This window comes from Gouania willdenowi, chromosome 9 (genome assembly GCF_900634775.1).
Source record: "Gouania willdenowi chromosome 9, fGouWil2.1, whole genome shotgun sequence".
In the NCBI taxonomy this organism is placed as follows: Eukaryota; Metazoa; Chordata; class Actinopteri; order Blenniiformes; family Gobiesocidae; genus Gouania; species Gouania willdenowi.
Genome location: NC_041052.1, coordinates 39,898,413 through 39,917,784, shown reverse-complemented (window position 1 = coordinate 39,917,784; position 19,372 = coordinate 39,898,413). Strand labels below are relative to the sequence as shown.

General features: G+C 35.2%; 1 protein-coding gene across 2 annotated transcripts in view; it reads right to left on the bottom strand.

Moving 5' to 3' along the window:
* The window catches only part of unc5ca (unc-5 netrin receptor Ca), a 345,163-nt gene that overhangs the window by 63,531 nt on the left and 262,260 nt on the right, over nucleotides 1–19,372 (bottom strand). Inside the window, exons 6-8 of one of the 2 annotated variants that reach the window (XM_028456479.1) lie at nucleotides 15,821–15,988; nucleotides 15,450–15,614; nucleotides 5,376–5,432 (exon numbers count right to left, since the gene is read on the bottom strand). In XM_028456479.1, the coding sequence (XP_028312280.1) occupies nucleotides 5,376–5,432; nucleotides 15,450–15,614; nucleotides 15,821–15,988 (390 nt within the window). The remainder of the gene's footprint in view (nucleotides 1–5,375; nucleotides 5,433–15,449; nucleotides 15,615–15,820; nucleotides 15,989–19,372) is intronic. The other variant, XM_028456480.1, reaches the window with a different exon arrangement.

The window sequence follows — 19,372 nt, the reverse complement described above, 5'->3', positions numbered from 1 at the left end:
TTATCTGAACTAATTTACAATTCAATTACAATTGCAACAGATGTTTTCAATTACAGTTACAATTATAGTTATGCCACAATTGTAATCAATGACCTATTGCACAATTACAATTTTAATTGCTCTTGAATTGTGAATTCATAAAGATGAATTTGTTAAAACTATTTGAGATCAATAATAGTGATTTTAAATGAGTCTGTGCACATTGGATTTGAAGAAACCGATAGTGATGTGACCACAGTCTAAGTGTTTTAAATAAATGAGGACAAGTTTCCCACTTTGGCAAAGTTTCAAGCGTTCCTGGTACTTTTCCAACACGACCACAGCTGGAATTAACTGTAAAACTGATCATCTGATACACAATCAATTCACTGCACTCAACGGAGGAATAACAAAACCTTGATTTATTTAAAGTCACTAAAGTCATCGATGTGCCACAAGGAACCAAGTTGTTATCGCAGTTTTCTGTCAAGTTAAAATTTTACATAAAAAAGATCAATACTTGTGTTTGTTGGTGTTTGTTTATACCAGGAATGTCAAAGTCATTTTAGTTCAGTTTGATCAGAAGTGGGTCGCAGGCTTTTAGGCGGGAAAACGAACTATTTCAACATTAATGTGCCCAAGTTTTCACTTCCAGTTTTAAATTGGACATAAATTATGAAAGGCATCAATAATATCTAATCAATAAGTGTCTGTGTTCTACTCTTGGTGCACGTACACAGAGGAGGTTTTTTCCTCGTTTTATACTGTCCTCCCCAATAGGAAAGTCAGTTTAAAACCTGCCTTTTCCCCTCAACTCTCCTCCTGTTGTTCTAAATACGGGGCGCTGCCCGTGTGGCGACCCACAGTTCTCACGCCCCTGTCCTTCCATGTTAGATGTGATTGTCTTTTCATGTTTCTTTGGACGGGATGAAGCTGAAATTAAATTTCGTTGCTCTGTTGCTTGGTAACATGTGCAATGACAAATAAAGCTGATTCTGAGATACTTAATTGTCCTTTGATTTACACATTTTTTGACCAGATTTTATTTAATTTAGGGACATTTTGTGGAATAATTTCAGAAAAATTGGCAGGATTTTGGAAAAAAATGTAGTTCTTTCAACAAAAAATTACAACTGAATTATTTAGTAATTTACACAATGATTTATGTTTTCTCTGTCATTTTCACTTTCTCCTACGGGCCAAAACTGATGCTCTAAATGGCCAGATTTGGTTCCTGGGCCTTGAGTTTGAAACAAATACTTTATACCAATAGGAACACTGTGTTACTAACAGAAAAAAGGTCAATACTTGTGTTAGTTGGTGTTTGTTTGTAACAATAGTGATGCTGTATTTAGTAGTTTAAGACTTACAAATAAACTCTTTAAGTAAGGGGATCCTCCAACATGACTGTAATGATAATCATTGCTATACAGAAGATTTCAGTGCGTTATTTGATTTATGCCTTTAATGAAACTAAAATAATGTATTAATGCTTGGTTATGGTCGGTAAGGCTGTTGAAACTCATGAAACTGTCCCAAAAAATGACCTTTTCCATCCCCATTAATAACCATAGTATTGTCCAAATGTATGTACACCCCCAGATTTTGTAAATAATCGCAATGAAATCTCTATTCCTTATCGAATCCAGACCCCAACTAATTTAGGAAATAGGCTAATTAGTAATTAAAATGAATTAGCTAAATTGAAATTAGCTAATTGAGAAACCAATCCAACATAACTCAGTGAAATTTCATGAAGATCAGTCGTTTACAAGATATTAATCTTTTTCTTTTTTTTTTTTAATCTCACCAACGATGACAGATAGAGATTTTTGTAGCTGATCCAGAATCAATAGTGTATATCAATCCAAATTCTCTCCCACATGTAACTGAATCTTCTGTGGTGTAACGTCTATTTCTGGTTAAAAAACTGTCAAAATCAATGAAGTAAATTTGACATAATCCTGCTAACAGTAAAAAACAAACAAATAAACTCTTCCAAAATGATATTAAAAGGTCTATTGTGCTCCTGTAATGATAATCATTGGTACACAGAAGATTTCAGTGGATTAAGATTTGATTTATGCCTTGAATGAAACTAAAACAATGTATGAATGCTTGGTTGTGGTCGGTAGGGCAGTTGGGACAACCAAGACTAACTAAGTTTATGAAACTGGCCACAGTTATATGTTGTTCTAATTTGTAATGAACTATTCAGGATTAAATAATTACAAAATGCTTTGTGTTTACATGGAACTAGGCAAGACCTGTATTTGGAAGGTGAATACATATTTGGCAATTTAAAGAAATTGGCAAATAGAAATGTTCATGTGAAATACATCTTATTGTGTGTATTTCGTTGTTGAGTTATGTCCCTTTATGTTGTTTTTTTTACTTATTAAATTGAAAGTAATAATGCAGGAAAAACAGAAAACTGACCTTAAATATTAGCTCACACATTGAAAGGAAATGTTGTTCAATGGTACCAGTCTGAGCACTGTCCCTCAATTTGTAGAGAAAAAAGTTTTTTTTGTGACAGATTGAACTTTGACCCCTACCGATCTTTTTACTGGTAGGTCGTACAGCCTTGGTCCAGTTAAATAAAATACTCCACTTGAGATGAGCTTTTCATAAATGTAAGCATCAAACTTGTACAATAAATATTCATAGAGATATGAAAAATGTTGTTTTTTGACACATGACGCGACCTTGATCTTGGGATCCTCAGCGTGGAGTTACAGAGTCTCAACAACTCTGTCTCCACCCTTTCCTCTGCACACACCCAACACAGCATAACAAGGTTCCTGCTGCCATGATGAATTCATGTTGGGTGTGGGATACATATGTATGTGTATATACGTATATATGAATATGTGTGTATCCATAAAATGAAGAGTCCGTCCTTAAGACTGCTCTACTGTAAAGTGTCTTGAGATACCATTGGTTATGATTTGGCGCTATACAAATAAAAGATTGATTGATTGATTGACCTTGACATTTTGGCTCCAAAAATGGTCGACTGCACATCCTTGACATTGGCCCAACGAGATGACATACATGTCATTAGTGCTGCATTAATAGACGAGGAGGAGTTCCACGACAAAGGAATATAAGAAGAAGAACTCCTACGAGAACTATGTATTCGTAAATCCTTTTGTAATGAGGTTTACATGAAAAACCAGTTTATTCACCTTTATTCAATCTCACGTTAGGTCTGGGGGTTGGGAAGGTTCTGATTGGACAATGGGTGAAAAGAAAACCGGCTACAACAGAATAAGAACTATTTTCACTTTTATTTTGACTGTAGTTTTGAAGCAGCAGCTGGACAATAACAAACTGTTTCACTTTGGTCAGCTGAGCAGGAGAAGGAGATAGAAGACATACTGTACGTTGGCCAATCAAAGTTAAAATGAAAATAAACATATAGTACAAGATGGAGGAATTATTCCATTCAGAATTATAATCAGAATAAACCAGCCACTTTAAACAGTTTTAAGTTTCATTCTGAATGAGCATTTTTGTCCGGAATTAGGCGTTTACAAGGTCAGTTTTAATCTTTTTAAAGACGATTTCTATGAAGGTAGATATGTTTCAAAATGTGAGAGCTTGTAGAATGTGATTTGAGCTTGTGTATAAAAACTCCACACATGTGAAATAAATTTAATGTCACAAATTATGGAAAAAAAAAATGTATAGACTGATATTTACACATAAAGTTACAGCTGCAAACTTGTAATCTAACATTTATTCACATGTTTTTTTATTACTTGCGTGAACGATGGTTTACAACCACAACTCGCCAGTTACAACTTCTCCAATTGACCGCTACAGATGCACAAACTACTTTTCTCGTGTGAATCGACGCTGCTTGACACATTTTGCGAGACGTCTGTAGCAAAACTGATTTATGCTCGTAGAAATGCTGTGGTTGTAAACAATCATTTATGCAAGTGATTAAAACAACATACACGTTAGATTACAAGTTTGCAGCTGTAACTTTATGTATAAATATCAGTCTATACATTTTTCCCAACATTTGTGACATTACATTTATTTCACGTGTGTGGATTTTTTATCACATTCTACAAGCTCTCACATTTTGAAACATATCTACCTTCTTAGATTTCATTTTTATTCTGAAATAAAGCTCTCATGTAAACGTAGCCACTGTTTTAAAAACTGACCTGTCATTTTACACACTTGGAAAGAATTTTCTCTTTTTTTTTTAGTTTTTTCTGTCACTAAATGTTTTCCTACTGCGTGACACAATTTTTTTCACAACCCAAATTCACGTGGAGTTATTGGGAACGAATCGCAAACCAATGTATATCAATGGGATTTATCATCTCGACCAAAACACTTGTGATTAATTACATTTTTCAATTACAGTTACGTTTTCAATTATCCATGTTCAATTACATTTACAGTGGCTGCCAGATTTTCCAACTACAAATAAAATACAATTATAATTTTTTTCCTGAAAATCATTGACAATTATTTTCTCAATTACTAAAGTTCAATTACAATTTTACAAACTTTTATCCATATACAGCGTTGCGTTGATTGTATGTGTGGATGTTTTAGCATCTTTATGTTTACATTTTAGGGAACTGAGTTGGAATTTAGCGATAGCTATAAACTCTTTGTACAAAACATTAGTTGCATTCACAGTATTGTTACTATGTTAAATATGTATCGTCCTATTAAGAGATAATTACATTTTTTATCCTGACTAACCCTTATTACCTGTTTGGGTGTGAACAGTCACTTACACTAAACTTAATATGAAACATATTTTAATAATGAACTATATGTGTGTAAGTTATAGAACTGTTTTGCATTTAGTGACAAAGTCAATTATCTGAACTCAATTACAATTAAATTACAGTTACAACGGCAACAGATTTTCAAAATTATAATTATGCCAAATTTGTGATTAATTATCAATTACGGTACACGGTTACAATTATAATTTACCTCAAACCCTGAATGAACAACAACAACAATATTCTTTGTTTTCTCCATTAATTCTTTCATTTCCTGTAGGTTTCCTGTTGTTTGCCTGCGTAACACAGTTAGATTTAAGGATAAAATGCCATAATATCGCTCTGTAATATCACATTATATGAATAAATTTGTCTCAAAATGACTAAAAAATGATTTCCTTTGATTGAGCAGAACAAGGATTTATTTTAGAGCATTTAAAGCTGATGTTTCAGGGGATTTTGTCCATGCTGATCAGGCTTTTATGATAGGAATCAAGGGAAGAGAAGATTAGACAGGTATAAAACTCATCTACTAATGTCAAACTATTGCGACGCGTTGAGGTCGACGCTCAAAACAAAGCAATGAACATCAGAAATGAAGATGAATGAAAACAGAAAACATCAACTTACATGGAATTCCCACATCACTCTTTTCTTTAGGCTCAGTGGACTTCTGAAACAAAGAACCTTGGGACAGAAACGGAAAGGGGTGGAGCAATGGATGGGAGAAAGAAAGAAAAAAATAAATAAAATCAACAAACAATTCACAAGCAGGGCAAATAAAGGCGGGACAAACACGAAGCAAACACGACTTGACTTTTACTTTTAGTCTCCGATTCATTTTCATCACTTGGCTTTTAGTTTTTATCATAAAGTATAAAATACTCATTAAAATGAAGATAAATGGTGAAACTCTGTGAGGGATACAGTTAGTGCTGTGTCATGCTGAGTGCTCCACTTAGTCAGGGTAGACAGAAGGTTTATGACACAGATAAACTGCTTATGCGCTGATGTATAATTGAAGCACTTGTGTATAATTGATAAAGCCAACACAGAAACATGTAAAAGCTTCCTGCTCGTCCAGCTGACCGTACAAACGATGACTCAGCACTGGAGGTTAGGCAGGGTGACGACAACACGCAAACACTACGGCAACATTTGTGCATGATACGCACACGGTTGGGTTTATTGGTCTGGTGATGAAATGAGTATCAATCGCAAGAAGAGATTATTTCAAAATAAAATTCACTAAAGTGTAACTCAACCCTGAGGTTTTTGTTGACGTGTTTCTAGGCTGGAAAATCAGACGCTTTGATTATGGGCGAGACATTTTTCAAGTTTTGTATTTGAAAATATGTTGCACTTCCTGGCCCCCGCTACGAGCCGTCCCACCACCCCAACCAAGCTGTTACTTAATAAATATAATTATGTGATTAGGATCTGGAAGGCCAACCTTAGTAGACATTGAAATGCTACAAATATTCCTACATTATTATACAGCCTAAATTAAAACATAAAAGGGTATACGAAACACTTTTTTATGTAATATTATTACAGTTCACAAACAAGTCAATATATTGTATATTTACTGTTCATTTCACATTACTTGTCTTTAAATTCTATTTTCATTGCATATTTTGTTATATAATATTTTTCATATTTCTCATGCTCACTCATGTTGCTATCTAATATTCACTAATGACTGATTTGTTGCAGACTTTACATCCATCAAGACTTTTTTGAAAGGAGTGTATATTTGTGGCACGTGGGAGACGCTAAAATCTCAGTTACTAATCTTACAGAACGTGTGACTGTGACACATCCTTCATGCTGCTCTTTAGGAAAAAAACATGTCACAGGGACGCCAGGGGGTCCCCAGGAGCCCCATTTTTCAAATATCTACTCCTCCGTTAGTTCTCGTTAGATCAGAATGCAGTTTGGTATGAACACTCTATGAATGCATTTTGATGAGACGCTCTGAGCCCTTTTTTTTTAAACGGGGCCCCTATTTCCAGTCATTTCCAAATATATGGGAACATAGTTGTGTGATATATCGTTTCAAAGTTAATTCAACGTAGATTATGATTATGCCTCGCACAATTCCATTAGGGGCCCGTCCCCATTTTTTCGGCAATTTCCATTAAAGTTGTTTTCTCATTTATTTGTGTCACATATCGTGACAGTTGGTGGTACCAAATCATTAACACAAACCAATATATGAATGGGGCCCATTACTCCATATGTGCCACAGGGGCGCCAGGGAGCCCCATTTTTCAAATGGCTACTCCTCCATTCGTGCTTGCTGACTCAGGCTGTAATTTGACATGGATATTTTATGAGCCTCTCGTTTGACTGAATTCTCCGGAACGTGTTACGTGCTATTTGGCCGAAGACGTTCCGTGGGCTCAGCCGTAGTTCACCCAAAATAGTTTTTCTCGCAAAAACATCTACTAACATCTATCCATCTCTCTTCTTAGTTGTTTCTGGGTTTGGTCCTGCTGTCTGCACCAATCTAATCTAATCTAATCTAATCTAATCTAATCTAATCTAATCTTGTGAGAACTGCCACCCAGGCCACTTCAGGTGGTAGTTCTCACGAGGCTAGTGACAGCATTTAGTTCAGACAGGCAGTGGAATGTTTTTACTTTTTATATATTTTCATTATTATTACATTAAATATCTTAATTCTATCTTTGGTTAAAATGTTGTAAAAATGCATAAAGTACTTTTAACATAACTAACAGTAAAAAACAAACATAAAATATTACCTCCTTAGCCGAGATAATGAGTGAATAAAAACCGATTAAATACGCATTATTTTTCAAGTTCTTTTGCTGTTATATATATATATATATATATACAAATAATACAGTGTATACATAGACTGATTGGCCACAGCAATATGAATGCTGACAGAGCACATGAAATGAATGACACTGATTGGCTCTCCGCCATCCAGGAACCATGTTGTGGGTGGGATACAGTATATTCAGCCTCATAGTTGACAAGTTTAATGCTAGAGAACGAACAGGCTGAAGGATTTGTGCGCCACGCAGTGAGGGATAGACTCCAAACCTGCTGCATTTGTGTCACAATCCTGGTCCCCTGTGGACAAAGTGGTTTGTTTCTATCAAAAGTCATCAGCGGGTGATCAGTTCTTACCCCTCAGCATGTACCGGTACATGATCACATCTAATAAAGGCCTCTTGTGCAATGGTTTATACATGAATCTGTACATGATGATCCAAATTTGTACAATAGGTGCAGTCATGCTTTAGCTCAGCATTTCTCAAATGAGGGTGCGTGTAGGCAGACGTAGGCAACTGACGGTCAAAGTTTGTGAAGCCTGCAAAACACAACTGTAATTCATGACGTTGGAAGCAATATGAAGCCCCACATAACACACAAAACTCCAGAAACACAGAAAATGACAGCAAAATTCACAGAATGTCAACAAAAGTACACAAAATGATAACAAAGACACACTAAACAACCACTTATACACAAAATGACGACAAAAACAACAACGTACACAAAAGGACTTCAAAGACGCACAAAATGTCAACAGAAATTTGCCATATTGATAAGAAAATAAACAAAATGAATTCAAAAACACACAAAATGTCGAAAAAACCCACATAAAAATAACTACAGAGACAAAAGCCTTTGTTCGTTCTTGTATTAATGCTCAGATTGGTCATTTTTCTAAATGCTGACATGAATGTTAATAATGTGACCCTCAGATGAGACGATCACATTTTTGTGGGCCTGATAGAAGTTGCCTAACTCTGCCCTAGGGGTACGTGAAGGCACTACAGGGGGTACTAGAGCGAGACAATGTAGAAAATTAACTAATAAAGTGTCAGTCTTGGTTCCACTACAGGAGTGATACAATCAGAAATTATTTTTTTGAATTTTTTATTAAAACAACACACAATCTGCATTTATATACTTTCACTTTGTGAAATATAAATCTAGTTCAAATAAAATGCATAAAAATAAAATATCTGAGATCAAAAAAAAAAAAATACTGCACTAAATACTGTTTCTTTCCACCTTTTTACAAAATGAGATTATTTAAAATGTGTGTTATCACTCGTTCATTTCATCATTATGATCTATATGCTTATGCAAAATGTTGTAGTGGAACAAAGTGGGTACAGTACATTCAGAAATAAGAGAAAAAGGTACTTGAACACACCTAATAAGTCTTGTGAGGTATTTCTTAATCAAATAATATTGTTTCCAAGATATTCAGAAGAAGCAAAGATTTCTTTACATATTTACATTTTCTATTTATTACTGCTATAGCAATCCAACAGTGTTTAAGATGTGGGATGCTAACAAGTGTTAATCCCAGTCATAATTTGTCATATAATTATCACTTATATCTGATATAACTTTGTGAGGTAACACACAATAGTAGAAACTTTGTTTGAGTGTCAAATTAAAGGTGTTTAAACAGTTTCTGGTAATGAATAGTAATTATGATCAAACCTGAGATATGAACATCACAGAAATAGAAAATTAAGGATTCATTCTTATATTTGGCAGCTTTTAATATATACAAGGGGTAATATCATAAAGAGCTCATTAAAATGTAATAAAAAATAAATAAAAAAACACATTTTTATTGAACTCATTGGAACGAGCAGAAGGCCAGCTTTAATTTGCTTCCTTATTTATGTGTTTTATTGCCAAAACAACAAGTTCATCCCAACTTATGCAACGCTAACATTTGATTTTCTGTTCAGAATAGAATACAGATTAACACACACGCCAAGACTAAGATTAATACTACTTTAATTAGAAACCAATTACTTGAGTAAACAATCATAATGAAAATAGGGATGATTTATTTATGAAGCATTAATAATTAAGAACCAAAACAAATATGCTAAAAAAAAAAAAGAAATGCCATGTGGTACATGCAGACATTGTATTAGAGCACAATTCAACGCACACTTTAAATGCTAAGGTCACATGACACGGTTTGAAGCAGACGTTAATCATAAAGGTGAGGTTCATGACTGGGAAAAAAAAAGAAATGCATTTGTTTTTTTTAAAGCATAATTTTATATTTGTAAATATAATCATTAATCATTAAGTTAATCATTGTACTTTTACTTTTATTTATTTTCATTCTGCAATTGCAAGAAGATGTTCTTGCACATATTGTACGTTTTCTTGCACTGAAATGGTGCGAGTTTGTAATTTACAAAAAAAAAACATTCTAATTCTGAACATATTTCAATTTTTGGCTCAATTAAAACATGCAGATGTTTTGAAAGGTTTGGATTATTCTGTAATTTCTTACATATGTTTTAACATTACAATAACAAGAAAAACAAGATTTTTGAAGATATAAAAAACAACACGTTTGATCTCTTTTACTAAATTAAAAACATGAATGATCTTATCTTGAACTTTGGGTCTTAAGCGTCTTGTTTAGGGACTGAAGTTGCCGTTAAACAGTTTCTTTTGATCTCCACTGTAAAAACTCAGTTAATGACATGTTCACCCATTGCATTATGGTATGTGGAGTCCCATAAATAGCTTACACAATAATTACCCTTCGTGTATCTGTCAGTCAGTTTGTTAGGAAGTTTGTTGGATGAAATTTTCAGGAAAATTTTAAATGGGACAAGGAACAGTTTATAGAACAGATTATATTTTGGTGATGTTCTGGTCCAAACAAAAATATATACAATAGATATTCTATTTGTTTTCTACTTGTTGATAATGTCATAGGTTCTCTCAGTCAACAGCTTCATGTTTGACAGGTCGTCATGATAACACAGCTCAATGTTGACAGGTAGTCATTGTAACACAGCTCCATGTTGACAGGTAGTCATGGTAATCCTGAGCGTGTTAGCTGAGCTTGAGCTGCCTGGCGTAGGTCTACACTTTTCTAGTTCTTACTGTGGTTTCTGATTTTTCAGTGATTAATTTGACACATTTTTGTTCTAGTGTGCAGTATTCCCTGTGATTACGCTTCTAATTCTGGCCGGATTTAGATCTTAAGCCCCAAAAAAGACATCTGCCATTATTTTGCCATCACTTTAAGTTCATGAAGTCCCTTTAGCAGTGACTCCACATTCCACAATAGTCAGTGAATGATCTTTATTTCAGGCTTGATACCCCTGTAGCTGGCCACCTTTGATGAGGGTCTCTAGTCTTAAAAAGGCAGAACCACCCCCTGATTTAAAGGAACACTACTGATGATGCGTCCTAAAATGTACATTTTTTCCATATCTGAGACACAGCTCGCACGCCACTCTCACATGGTAAACCTCATGTTGACTACCATCTTTTGGAACAAAAAACAATTTAACATCACATCCCGTGTTTAATGTTTCTGATTCTTTGAGGCTTACACTATGTCTTTATCAAAAATAATCATCTCTAGCAGCTTCCAAGGTTGAAAATTAACTAAGAAACTCAATCACATTTCAACTGTAATTCAAATTGAACGTTTGTGTATGAAAACACAGTTGATTCTGTTTTTCTTTTTGAAATTCAATTTACAAAAATGCCTGTTACATATAAAAAAAATAAATAGTTTTGGATTAAAAAGTAATTATTTAATGAAAGCTAACATGTACCTCACTAGTTCACTATCTTCTTAATCTTGATATTTTCATTAAACAGCTGTTTGAAACATTTGCAATATTTTGACATTATGTATCATCTCAGATTTAAACTTTTTTAATTTCATATCTTTGATGAACTGTAATGATCTGAGAGCAGATTCCAGTGGGTGAGAGACTGTATACTGTATTTGTTAAAGTGTTGCTGTTTGGCAGGTGTTGAGTAGTGGGTGTTGAGTGAAAAGGTCACAGCTCTCTACAGATGACACAGAGGAGCTCTGAGTGAATGTCTTCCAAGAATTCTGATCAACGTGTCAGGAGAATGTCAACAGCCCAAAAAACACACAAAACAACACCAAGAAAAGAGAAGGACAACAGAAGAAAAACCTGAGGAGAAAGAATCAGTCACACACGTACACACAACTGTCAGGTTACGCAGGTAAACACAAAGATAGAGGAGTCATGCAGGGCAGGGGAAGTCAAATGCATTTCTACTTCACAACAAAGGAAAGAAAACAATGAAATGGGACATAAAACACAACAATAGTAAAAGAAATGAAAGGAAGATGTAATGAAATATGTGTAAGCAGCACAAAGTGATTTCTCTTGATATGAAACATTAACTTTGGCATGGACTTACAGTTTAATAATGGATGGAATGAAATAAACACAGCAGTACTATTCAAAATCCATCTTCTCTGAGTGTAGATGCAGATTTAAAAGCATCAAACAATAAACGTACAGTAAATACACCATCAAGACAATGCTACGCATGCAGAATCCCTCTCAGAACAATAAAAAAGGCACACGCGCCGATTCCTGGTAATGCTACAGGAAACGGTGAAAGATTATTGCTGACATACAAACCACTGCCTCTGCAGTCATTTTAACGACAGGAAATCGATTACAGGAAATGAACCTAAATGTATACAGTGCGTCCCCGGGTTTTATCTGGGATTCTACAGCCACACCTCAGAAGCCACAGGAAATCCTGATGGATCAGAGGACGCGTTATATGGTTTATGGTATATGGTACGCCACATTAAGGAGAAGGAAGAGCAGAATATGAAGCAAGATCTGTCAATAACACGCTTTTTTAACCCTCCTATGATCCTCAAATATCTATAACACATTTTACCCCTGGGGTCAGTCTGACCCCAGGGGTAAAATGGCCTCCAGAAAATATGTTGATCAATTTTTTGTGTCAGACACTTTGTTTATTTGTTGAATCCATAAAAAAAGCCCTTGATAATGAAACCTTGACCTGCTCTCTAGCGCCACCATCAGGACAAACTTTGAAATTAGAATGAATTTATCTTGACTAGTTTTCATCCAAATCTTCTAAAATGTACTGACAGCATTAATAACCACTAGAGTATGAACCCTATTGGTTGTGGTGATGATATGACCAGACAAGCTATGGTACTGCACCAAAAATGAAGCAGAAAGATTTTATCATCAATTTACAACATCAAATGATGCGTCAATGCAAATTTTTGTGTATCTTCAAAGGCTCTTATTAAATAAATAGTCTCTGCTCAAGTTCGGGCGGCCATCTTGGATTCCCGTCATCGTGACAAGTCGAGCATGCGCAGAACGAGCGGAATTAATTTAAAGCGGGATTAAGTGTTTACAAGATTGAGGAATATTTTCATTTGGAATTAAAATCAGAATAAACCAGCCACTTACTGTAATTTGTATTTGAGTTTAATTCAGAATAGCCATTTTTATTTGGAATTAAGTGTTTACAAGGTCAGTTTAAAGAGGATTTAATGTGTATTCTAAATTAAAGAGTGTAAAGCTCTCATGTGACCATTGTGTTGTTACAGTATGTACAGTAACTAATGCACATGTTTCACTCATTACAGCAATTTCTGGGTTTTCTGTAGTAAGTCTGCTACATATTTGTTGCTCTAAGCTTCATGTTTCAAGCACAGCGTTCTCACTCTGAACATGACATTGCTCATTAGCGTTTGTGGTTTGATTCATTTGTAACAAGCAAACTTCTAAAACAAATACTTCTGATAGAAACAGGATGGTGACATGTGTAACAGTAGCTCTGGTAGCTCACTCTGCACTAACTTTAAATTCACACGAATAATAATCCTCCCTTTCTCTCCTTTTTTTGTGTCGTTTTAAATTCCATCAAGCTTTCTCTCTGGTTCTCACACCCGTTCACCCTCTTTTCTATGCCACAAGCTTGTCTGCCAATTACTCTGAGCACATGAAGTAACGAGCGCTTTTCCAACAAGTCAACAAATATAATTGCCACCACCTTGGAAAAAGCACTGCGGCTATATTTGCTCTGTTATGACTCAGTCCATATTTTCCATGCTGTTGAGATGCACTGATGGGAGAATTAACAGAGTTACCAGATGATTGTTCCACACCATTACAGATGTTTGTGTGTGTGTTTTTGACTCGAGTAGTGAATTAGAAAGAGGAAGGTTAATGGTGAGATTTACAACCATTGGGAGGTAAAAGCATGAAGGATTGAAGAAGGATTGAAATTGAAGAAGTAGCACGGGCTATTGACGGAAGATGGTGTTAAAGAATTAAAGAATCCTATTCTCCTGTTTGTACTTAAGTGTTTTTTTTGGGGTTTTTTTCGCTCATGCATGTTACGCACGTTTCTCTAACACGGGCTGTGTACGAATTAGCACACTACAAACTAAATGAGTATATAGTGTCTACTATGAGCGTTCCCACTGAAGTATAGTACATGAATAATTATTATTATTCCCCCAGAAAACTTTAAAAGGGGAAAACTTTTTAACCCCTTTCTACTTGTTTCCTTTAAGGCTGGATACACTGTGCGATTTTTCCAACTCAGCTCCAGCTCAAACTGTGCGACTCAGACGCAGAGCCCGAATGTGCGCAGCTCACGATTCATATTCTCACACTGTACGGTCCGACACTCTGACACGATCTGACTGCTCACACTGTACGTTCATACACGACACGTCGGGGTCTTGTTTCCGGAAATGCAACGTACAAATTAGAAGAAGAAGAAGAAGAACTCTGAAGCATCGCCATTAAAACAGACGAAGAAGAAAAACCCGGAAGTGGGGAGACGCTCGCAAATCTCAGCAAAAAGAGCTTTAAAAAAGAAAAGATGGCGATGTGATGGACCAGGAGCTGACTGGACAGACGTGGGCATGAGTTTTACAGTGGTCCTATGGTGTTCGCGCATGCGCAGTGTGAGCGTTTACGGTAAGCCAGTAGGTGGCACTGCTTCAACTGTGAGATACCCTCACGAGGAGCGACTGGATTTCTAACATGTTTGAAATCCTTACGACCTACGATTGCTGATCGGGAGCTGGTAGTGAGGTGTTAATCGCTTCTCGTGACCCCATGTATACTACACGATGCACGACACACGATCTAGCAGAGACTCGCACGATCCCACAAAATAGTCGCACGAGTAAAAAGTCGGCTCAAAATGGGCCAAAAATCGCACGGCGTATTCCTGCCTTTAGCCATTTTGCAACTTCCTCTGTCCCATGTTTGCGTTTTTGCCACTTTTGGACCATTTTTGGCCACCTGTTCCCATGCCTGCCTCCTCTCACTTGTTAAAAAAAAAAAATAAAAAATAATAATAATAATTCGCAAAATCCAATTCTTAATATAAAACTATTTTAAGTGCCATGCCCATAAAAAAACGGTGGCTGTACAAAATGTATATGAATTCATTTGTTGTTCTTTTAAAAATTCAAGTTATTTTTTGGCGCTTGAGTCATGTGACCATCGCCCACATTTAAGGGCTGCTCCACACAAAGCTCGTATCTGGAATCAAGGTGCGTAATGACAGACTTAAGTCGAGGGAGAGATTCCCGCACAGTCAGAATCCGCATCCGTGCGTTAAATCCTATTGGAGAGTTGCTCTGCCAAAAAACTGATTGGATGATGAAATGGAGTAATGAGCTTAACCTACGGTCAAGTCCATTCAAAATCTGTTTTTATGCAAAGCACAATTTTAACAAGCACCAAATACACATCATTTATTTCACTTGGCATTCCAAGTCCGCACAAACGCTCGTGATTGGATGCAGAGCCTCATAATCGTTCAGCTTCTGCTGTGAATACATAAAATGAAGAATATCATCCAACTTACTTTGCATACACAGCCCATCCGTACAGTTCTGGGACTGAAGTACCAGCCCGTCACAGTCCTTTCCGCCGTTTTTTGGAGCGGGATTGTTGCACTCCCTCCTCCTCCACTGCGTACACTCTGTCCCACACGCTGACCACTTACTCCAGTCTGTCCAAACCCCGTCCACTGGGGAGGGAGAAAAGGAGCCAAAGCATTGAGAAAAACACAAAGAAAGAAAGAAATAGGCAAGAGAACTCAGATAATGGCTTCAATTATGTCCCAAAGCTTGTGAGGTGTAGCATGACTAATCACACAAATAGAAAAGTCAGGAAGTGAAATGAGGTGAGTGAGCAGAGAACACAGTGGATACAGAATAATAGGAACAACGTTACCTGTGCACAGGGTGGTACAGGGCAGTTTGTGTATAGCCTGTCCATCACAGGGCAGCCCTCCATTCAGAGGGGCGGGGTTAGTGCAGCTACGGGTTCTTTTCTGGAAGCCACGCCCACAACGACTGTTGCATGCAGACCATTCCGTCCAGGTTGACCAGCCACCGTTCACTACAGAAACAGAAAAAACAGTGTTTCCAACTTTGAACAATCCCCACCTGTGTCCATTTCCCCCAAATAATCCTGAAAAATAACACATTTTCAAATATACTGAAGGAACAAGCAGTATTAATATATACTACTCAAGTATACGCACTAAAATGTTTTTGTTTTAACAAAAAAATGTATGGGCCCCATATACTGATTTTGCTTTGTAGGGAAGGCAACAACAATATCTAAGCAATAAGTGACAGATACTTAAATTTCCTTAAATTGTTGATTTTTATTTCATTTATTTATTTACCAATTTTTGTTTAATTTGGGGATATTTTGTGGAATAATTTCATAAAAATGGCAGGATTCTAGAAAAATGTAGAGTTCTTTCAAAAACAATTTACAACTGAATTATTTGGTAATTTACACAATGACTCGTGTTTTCTGTCATTTTCACTTCATCGTGCGTGCTGCATCACATGCTCTGAAGGGCTGGATTTGGCCCCCGAGCCTCGAGTTTGACAAATGTGCCATAGATGGAAGTCACTCTTACATTTTTACAACAAATTATCCCAAATAAAGAAGCACTTTGACTAAAATGTCAAGAGTTTGACTAGAATGAATCAACAATTCTACTTTATACTTAATCATTTTTAGAATTTGTTTTTAGCAGGAGAAATAGATTTTGGGGCTTAGTTACTCTTTAACAGTGAAATACACAATTATACTATAACTGTGACATTGCACAAGTTGTTTTTTTTTTACCATTAATTCATTTGTGAAAGTAAAATCAAGGGGAGAAGGGGACAAAACAAAGCATAAAAGAGAAGAAGTTGAATGTAAATTTTGAAAAAGCAGCACTTTTTAAAGTCTCGTTTATTAAAAAAAAAAAAACAACTGAATTTTGTTCCCCTATGTTATTATGTCTTTGTTCCCTAATAGAAGTTTTCACCTTCACCTTACTTCTCCTGTGGGTTCTTACACTTTATTCATTACTTTGTTTCCCTGTCGTGGTTTAAAAATAGAGCGTTGCAGTACATACAGTACAGACACATGAGGACAGAAGGTACAGAGGGAAGAAGAAGTGAATTCGGATAAAAAGTTAAAAGAAGTCACAAGGACACAAAGAGAGAAAGAGTGAGAGGAACAGAATGGGTGGGTGGGTGTGGGTGGGTGGGGGGGGGTGTAGAAGGTTGAACGTTCTCTGCTGCACACAGACAGAACGTCTCAGACCAGTGGAGAAAAAACACACTTGTTTTTAATTAGAAATGAAACACTAACATTTTTCATCCCCTTTAACTGTCCGCTCTATGGAAGCCACTAAAAAATAATAATAGAAATCACCATGGCAAGTCATAATTATGAGATAGAAAGTTATGATTATGAGATACAAACTGAGCATGTGCAGCAGTCGACTGACACTGATTGTTACCATTCTTAATTACACTTTGAATAAAAGTCCATTCAAAACACATATTTTGGCTGTTTATTCAGTTTTTTATCATAATTATTAATTGACTAAATCATAATTATGACTTTCCATAGTGATTTAAAAAAAATAAAATTAGGCTTCTGTTTGACTATTGCAAACACTCAGTTTGTATCTTATAATTATGACTTTACTAACTCATATTTATGCCTTGTCGTGGTGATTTTTATTTATTTTTTTAGTGGAGGAAATGGGCTTCCATACATTTTTGTTTCTTTGCAACTTTATAAAAAAGATACATTTCTCATAATTATGACTTTCTAATAATTCATAATTATGGCGTTCTATCTCATAATTATGGCGTTCTATCTCATAATTATGGTGTTCAATCTTATAACAATGACTTTATTTCTCATAAGTATGACTTTCTTTCTTTCTCATATATATGCAATTTTTTCCTCATAATTATTTATTTCTCATGATAATGATAATAATTTCTCATATTTAGGACTTTCTTCCTCCCAATTATTACTTTCTTTCTCATAATTACAACTACTTATCATAATTATAACTTTTTTTGTAATTTTGACTTCATTTCTCATAATAATGACTTTCTTCTTCCCAATTATGAATTTCTTCCTCATTTTTAACACTTTCTATCTCATAACTATGATTTTCTATCTCATAATTATGACTTTCTTTCTCATATTTAGGACTTTCTTCCTCCCAATTATGACTTTCTTCCTCATTATTTACACTTTCTATCACATAATTATGATTTTCTTTCTAATGATTATGACTTTACATCTCATAATAATGACTTTCTATCTCATAATTGACTTTTTCTCCTAATTATGACTATTTATCATAATTATGAATTTACTAACTCATAATTATAGCTTTCCATAGTGATTTTTTATATATTTATTTTTTTTCAGACTTTTCCTGAATGTGTATTTTTTTACTTGTTTTTCCTTCTATATTTGTCTGCTTTGTCAACCCCCCCCCCCCCCCCCCCCCCCCCCCCCCCCTCCACACACATCATGTTCCTTTTCTTGTCTTTCTTTTTTAACAAAGATTTCACCTTGTCAATATTGTCAGCAGAACCTTATGGAGCTGAGGAGATTGAAGCACAGATTGAGCAATCTATTTCTGAGAGGATTCAACGGTGTCATAGCACTCTCACGTTCAGTTATTTTGATCAAAAGTGTTAGTGAAGGAAAGTGGTTCCTTTTCTCTCGTGACATTTCATGTAGTGGGCAAAAAAATACATAAAAAATAAAAATATTGGAAGCATGTTCCCCATCACTATATGATTCCAACAATAAAAGCACAGAAAATGATACATACATACAACAAAACACACACAAAAAAACAACACAAACTAGCAAATTAACAATAAATGGCCACAAAATGACAGAAAAATACACAATATTTCAGCTACACAGAAACATGCACAAAAATATGCATTCTACAAAACAACAAAATAAAAATAAAAGCACAGAAAATTACATGAAAATGCACAAACATAGACAAAAAACAACAAAAATGAATAAATTAGCAATAAATGCACACAGAATGACAGAAAAAATACACAATATTTCAACGACACAGAAACATGCACAAAAATATATATTACACAAAATAACAATTCAAAAGCACGGAAAATAATGTAAAAATGCACAAACATACACAGAAAGCAATAAAAAACTATAAAATTAAGAATAAACACACAGAAACTACATGAAAACGCACAAACATACACAGAAAACAACAAAAACGAAGAAATTAGCAATAGATGTCCACATAATGACAGAAAAATACACAATACAATATTCCAACATCACAGAAACATGCCCAAAAATGTACTTAAAATAACAATTTAAAAGCACAGAAAACAATGTACAAACATACACAAAAACTAACAAATAAATAACAATAAATGCCCACAAAATGACAGACAATTACACAAT